At 40.0% G+C, this 6,750-nt stretch overlaps 1 protein-coding gene across 4 annotated transcripts in view; it reads right to left on the minus strand.

Moving 5' to 3' along the window:
- asb1 (ankyrin repeat and SOCS box containing 1) overlaps window positions 1-6,457 on the minus strand; it is a 30,742-nt gene extending 24,285 nt beyond the window's left edge. For all 4 annotated transcript variants that reach the window (XM_058082639.1, XM_058082637.1, XM_058082640.1 and 1 more), the window contains exons 1-5: window positions 6,070-6,457; window positions 5,658-5,796; window positions 4,814-5,116; window positions 3,883-4,265; window positions 279-3,539 (exon numbers count right to left, since the gene is read on the minus strand). In XM_058082639.1, coding sequence (XP_057938622.1) covers window positions 3,409-3,539; window positions 3,883-4,265; window positions 4,814-5,116; window positions 5,658-5,796; window positions 6,070-6,163 — 1,050 coding nt within the window. In that variant the 5' untranslated portion in view covers window positions 6,164-6,457 and the 3' untranslated portion in view covers window positions 279-3,408. The remainder of the gene's footprint in view (window positions 1-278; window positions 3,540-3,882; window positions 4,266-4,813; window positions 5,117-5,657; window positions 5,797-6,069) is intronic.
- Window positions 6,458-6,750: the final 293 nt, after the last annotated feature.

Genomic DNA, 6,750 nt, shown 5'->3' on the forward strand with positions numbered 1-6,750 from the left:
AATAAGAGCAGTCTACTATGTATGTTGATGTCGAAATATGTTGCAAAATTGTGGCGCCAAACCATAAGGGTAAAAAGAGTTAGCAAAAGTGGTTACCTGCGTAGCAATATATTGTTGAGGTGGCAATTGGTGTAAAACATTGACTAATTTTCTGGTTCTGCATTGTTATCGGAATTCACACAAACTTTTCCTTGACCTACGGCATCCCTCCAGAAAGTTTTGTGGAAAACACATTTTTCTATAATAGTATAATAATGAGTAGTTCATTAATCACTCACTCAGCACTCCAGCAGCGTTGTTGTTTTGTTTGTGTTTTCTGCGCCCTAAATACATCCCTAGAGACAGATGCTGAGTCCTTCAAGCAGAAAAAGAGATGGGAAGAAAGAGATGGCAGACCAAACAAAAAAGGCAGATGTGTGAGCACTTGAAAGGAGGACAGTGCCATCTAGAGACCTTGTAGCAACAGATGTCTAACAGGAAGTTGGGCAATTTGTTTCACAGGCACATAAAACAAGCTTGATCAGAACCAGTTTTGAGGAGAAAAACAAAACAAAAGCAAATGTTCCAAGTACCTGTCAGATATTCATTTATAATGAACTGAGAAGAGTATCATACAGTGTGCCTATGTTGTTCACTAGTTTCGGTACAATTGGAAAAGCTAATGACTGTAATATCTAACAATATATCTCATTAATAAAGATTTTTCATTTTAGAATATTCCAGTGGCCAGTAAAATGCTGTATTGTGTTTATTTAATCAACATACCTGAGCGTGAACCACATACAATAACCAGTCAATAACATACTTTTACACAAATTGTGAAATTATGCAAAACCAGATCTGTGATTTTACGGTCTGGTTCATTTGCTAATTAATGCTCAACAAGTTAAATGAAGGAACATCACATCCAGGCCCACCCCCTTCACACATAGAAAAATAGAGACAGGTATCAGTACCACAGTGATTGACATCGCCCTGCAGAATAAATTGGCAAATTCCCTCACTCACCTGTGGTGACCCTGGTAGTGTGGTGTAATGGTACAGCTGCTGTGACCAAATGAAAGTTTGCTTTTAGTCCCAATTTGGCCCGGAGCTGCCCTGATCACAAGATTGCACTGACACGGCTCAGCTTGCCTGAAAAGGAGTAGAAAGAAGCAGAGCATTATTTCTTACACAAATTGTTGAGCATGGTAATAGTAACCAACATTGGTTAGTAAAGTAGGAAAAAAAATACTTACATTGGCAGAACTTCACAACCTGCTCATGTAAAACACCAACCAATAAAACCATACACAGGATAATAGAAGATTACTATGGGTTTACTGAACAGAAATAAAGTATACAAAGCAAAATTGAATGAGACATTCAGTCGAAGCACAATTATTGACAGTTGCTCTTTTCGGCATGGTATTCTTTTGCTAATTAATGCTCAACAAGTTAAATTAAGGAACATCACATCCAGGCCCACCCCCTTCACACATAGAAAAATAGAGACAGGTATCTGAGACCACGCTCAGTACCACAGTGATTGACAGCGCCCTGCAGAATAAAATGGCAAATTCCCCCACTCACCTGTCAGACCCTGGTGGTGTGGTGTAATGGTACAGCTGCTGCCTTTTGAGACAGCGACTGCATGTTGATCCTGGCCCCAGACGACCAAATGAAAGTTTGCTTTGAGTCCCAATTTGGCCCGGAGCTGCCCTGATCACAAGATTGCACTCACACGGCTCAGCTTGCCTGAAAAGGAGTAGGAAGAAGCAGAGCATTATTTCTTACACAAATTGTTGAGCATGGTAATATTAACAAGACCAGAATCAGATAATACTATGATGAGCAATAGCAGTCTTCATTCCCCACAACATTTGTTAGTAAAGTAGGAAAAAATAAACTTACATTGGCAGAACTTCACAACCTGCTCATGTAGAACACCAACCAATAAAACCATACACAGGATAATATAAGATTAAGATTGGTTTACTGAACAGAAATAAAGTATACAAAGCAAAATTCTATGAGATATTCAGTCGAAGCACAATTTTCGACAGTTGCTCTTTTGCTTTTCTATCAATAACAATGTCGTATGAGGTTTTGTAAGACATGCAGAATTTCTGATTCTGTCACAACTGTAAACTTCTTCTAAGCCACATGTTGGAGTAAAACACAGGACACAAAAGGCATTTACTTTACATGATTGCACTGCTATTGATTGCTTATGTCAGTGAAGTTGTATAGAATGAATGCATACTAAATGTAGACATATTGAATACTAACTAACCGAGACTGAAGGGTTTATACAGTAGAACCAGTTTAAGTCGACGACCCTCGGACTGGCTGAGTGAAATAGATATAAGCGCTTGTTGACATACCTGAAACCAAAACTTGTGAATGCTGATACTTTTGTGAGCGACATAAGGAGAATGGGCTAAAATAAAGATTTTTGAACCTACGGCAGTTGTTTGTTCGCATTTTGTTCATTGGTGTTGAAAAATCCTGTTTGATATGACCACACTTTTGTCTTAAAGCTTACTTTTCAATGAACAGGAAGTCTCTTTGCGCGTTTCAATGCTATGTCAGTAAACAGTAGTTTTTGTTAGTATATTGCTGCTTAACGATAATGAGGAAGTTGACAATACAACAACACATTAAATTTTTCATAGAAACGACCCCTTTGGATCTCATATTTTATGTCTATTTTTGTCAACATCAACTTCAGCAGGCACTTTTTAGTAATAAGAACACGGTAGCCCACCGAGCTTGATAAATTGGTCAACATAGATGGGTTGTCCACTTAAGTGGGTCCCACTGCATAATGAATACATAGTAAATACCGTATTTTCTGGACTATAAGTCGCTCCCGAGTATAAGTCGCACAAGGCCAAAAATGCATAATTAGGTCGAAAAAAACATACATAAGTCGCACTGAAGTATAAGTCGCATTTTTTGCTGGGAATTTATTTTACAAACTACTTGACCAAAACGGACATTACGTCATCTTGGAAGGCAAGTTCTAACAATAAAATATCAGGAACAGCTAACCTATTAAAAAAGTGTGACTTATAGTCCGGAAAATACGGTATACTCTAGTGAAGGGGTAGACAAACTACGGCCCGGGGGCCACATCTGGCCCGCCCGTTCTTTCCAAAGTATTTAATTTAAACTTACAACCTGGCATCATGGCTTGAGACGACCTTTTGATGGTTTAGTCTGGCCCCCCATAAATTTTGCAATGCAGCCCGCGAGGCAAAACATTCGCCCACCCCTACTCTAGTAAGATACAAGCAATAATAAATAGTAAAAGAAAACAAGACCCTGACTGGGGGAGTGAAAGGTTGGTTGAATGTATATGAAAAATATAATATTCCATTCTAAATAAAATGGTAAGAAAGCGATAGTGAAGACGCAAGGCTGTTAGTTCTGATGAAGCAGGAAGTTCTTGATGGGTTGAGGAAGTGGCAGCGATGGTATATGCTGCAGACGTTTTTTCCCCAGGACTCTGCGTATCCTGATGCGACACAGGTGGGTCAACCTGCCTGGGCATTCTGACAAAAACAAAGAGACAGTTAGTCGAATGCCATATTAGCATATTATATTTATAATACAAATGAATGTTTATTATTGTCCATGTTTTCTGTACAGTCAACTCGTAATTCATTTGACTAGGACTAGAATACTAAATGTAGGTTTTTATTATTATTAATAGTAGTTAATCCAATCTCTTACTATGTATACTTTAGCAGCCTGTGCTACTACAGTTAATTATTGTATATTTAAGCGAAATATGCTAAATTATGCCATTAAGCCAACTAACCCACCTTGGTTATGAGGAAAGACCAACTTCATAATAGAATGTGATATCATCAGTCATTTTTCATTTTGACTTACTCCTCGCTTCCAGGAAGACCCTGAGGGCTTCTGGATCCACCTTTCTCCGGTTGGGAGCCTCCATCTCAGCCTCATTCCAGGGAACATAGACTGGGTTGGCCCCATGGTCCAGCAGAAGTTGGACGAAGGCCACCTCACATCCATGTCGTAGCACAGCATCCAGAAGGCAGGAGGCGGGGCCACGAGTCAGAGCATCGTGGCAAACAGGCCCTGAGTAGTTGAAGTCTGGCTGAGCACCAGCCTCCAGCAGAGCCCGGAAGCAGCGCAGGTTGTGGTAGGCAGCACTGATGTAGAGAGGACACACCACTAAAGTGCTGAGGGTGCGGGCACATAAGGGAAGCCGGGGACCCAGCTGATGATCCATGTCGACATCAGCATTAAACCTGAAACATGGTAACATTAGTCACTGTACTACTTTTTAGAAAGCATTTTGCCTTTCATTAAAAATACTGGTTGATTATATAGGCAAGTACTTAATACCAGAAATAAACACTGTATTTAGCAAGTGTGCGTTAATCATTTTTATGATGGCACACAGAAACTACTGGGTGCAGTCAATCATGATCATTTACAAGAAGTTAATGGAACTTGACTTTGTCAAGTTAAAAGACATTCTCAACTACAAGGAAGAGTTTTTAAAGGATTGGAATGGAATTAAGAAGGAATGTACTAAATCGAAATTTCAGCCTGTACGTATAATTTTGACTGAATTTGAGAAAACCCCAAATATGTACAAATGTGTGCACCCAATTCATGTTTTTAAAAATCATTGCCTGGTATTATTATTAAATCTCCAAATTATGTAAACTTATTCTCACAACTCTATCGATATTTATGACAGACCATACTGGTTCTCTAACAGATCCAACCATATTTGTGGAGCGTGCAGGTCTGCTATTGAGTATTTACGTAAACCCAGTCCAAAGCTCACCGGATGAGTTCCTGAAGTACATCTAACCGACCAACACGTACAGCATGGTAAAGTGGTGTACTGCGGTGGTGACGGCTCCCGTTGGGGTTGGCTCCAGCCTCAAGGAGGACGCGTACACAGTCCAGGTGACCATTGACCACAGCAACGTACAACGCCGTTTGGCCTTTGACATCAACGAGGTCCACCTCAGCCCCTTGAGAAATAAGGTAAGCCACACAGGTGACGTGCCCTGCTGTGGCTGCAATTCGCAGAGGGGTGCAGGGCAGACAGCCACAACACCAAACAGATTTCTCATTGATACGCCTGAAATGACAGGAAAGACAGGAGTTATGATTGATTGGTTGGTGACAACTTTTACAGGGAAAATATTGGAGCCAAATGTATACAAATAGGTAAATACTCAATTCTGAGTGTGATGGGAGTTATGGACAGTTGTGGCTGAGAATTTATGATTGCAAACTGCGGTTGATGGAAGCGTGGTTGAATACGACACAAATGACACGGAGACAGACAGGAAGTCAAGAACATGGATCAATAACTGTGTTGGATCAATATCTATGAAATACACAGGTTTCTTTTACTACTGCAGTAAAACTACTTACCAGAATGTTGGAATGACCCACTCTTGCTTTTATTTATTCATGAAGCTGCACTCTAGCTTTACTGGATACATTTACTTATATTATGTATTTTAAATGCAGATTTGCCAACAAGAGTATCTCCACCAAATAGGGGACAATAGTATTGCGAGTATCCTCGCTCTTGCAAGCAACTGTCCATCAACAAACCTGTTTATTTAATCTAATACACATAACCCACTCATTTCCAAAGCACTCCTCCTTACTCTCTGAAGCCATCCTCCTGTAGTAGGTTTCTCAGGGTGTCCAGATCACCGACATAGGCTGCATTGTGAAGTCGCATGTCATCCTGCTCCAGAGATTCGTCACAGAACTGCTCCTGGAGCCATTCTTTGAGGTTACGACCTGGTTAACAACCAAATTAAAACACACAGTAAATTGTCTTTATCGTAATCTGATACAATTGTAATTTACCAGCGTGTAAGACAAATATGTAATCAAAGAACTGTACAGAAATAAAATAAAATGAATGCGGAGCAGCAAACGTTTGTTTACATGTCAAAAGGTTAATTGTTATAGCCACACTATAAAAACAGCTTTAAATGTCTCTCATTTGTGATCGGTAGGGTATTGTACATTCAGTATGTAACAATGGCGGCAATGATGCATTCTAGTTACCTGCTGCAGTCACAGTGGGCAGATCAGAAACAGTAATGACAGGCAAATGACAACGAGAAGGCTCGTCAACATCAGCCTCGGCACCCTCGGCCATTTTCTTGCTGTGGAGACGACACCGTAGTCTAATTACAATACAGATGGTCTAAACAAGAAGCTAACAATGACACAGGAAACATGAAAACTAACTACAAGAAGGCGAGTCTGATGAGAGTTACTTCCGGATTGACATCAGCTGTTCCTTTAAAGGGACAGTACCATATGATCTGACGAAATCTCATAAACAAGAAGGTAAAAAGAACCTTCGTCTTGTGGGTCGGTCGGCAATGACCCGTTTTAGACCTTTAACGACTTGGTTGTGCTGCACATATTGATGAGAGAAACGTCGGTGTAGTTGAATGTACGTTGGCGTAAGCGTGATTAGTCTGAATGTAACCAGGAAGTGTGCGAGCTTTCCAATTAGGGGATAGGTGATGCTGCACGTGTTAGCATCGATATATAACAATTAAATACAGGTCCAATGTTGACGATTCTGATACCGATTTACCTATACTTTTTTCCCGATCATTGAATTGTATGATGTTGCCTTTAATTTGCTAATTGTGGTTATTTTCAGAATAAAACACAGTAAAACATTACAGACTTATTGACCATGCTTCATAGACTGCAAAATCACAGAGGATT

Source organism: Doryrhamphus excisus, chromosome 9, assembly GCF_030265055.1.
Source record: "Doryrhamphus excisus isolate RoL2022-K1 chromosome 9, RoL_Dexc_1.0, whole genome shotgun sequence".
NCBI classification, from domain to species: Eukaryota; Metazoa; Chordata; class Actinopteri; order Syngnathiformes; family Syngnathidae; genus Doryrhamphus; species Doryrhamphus excisus.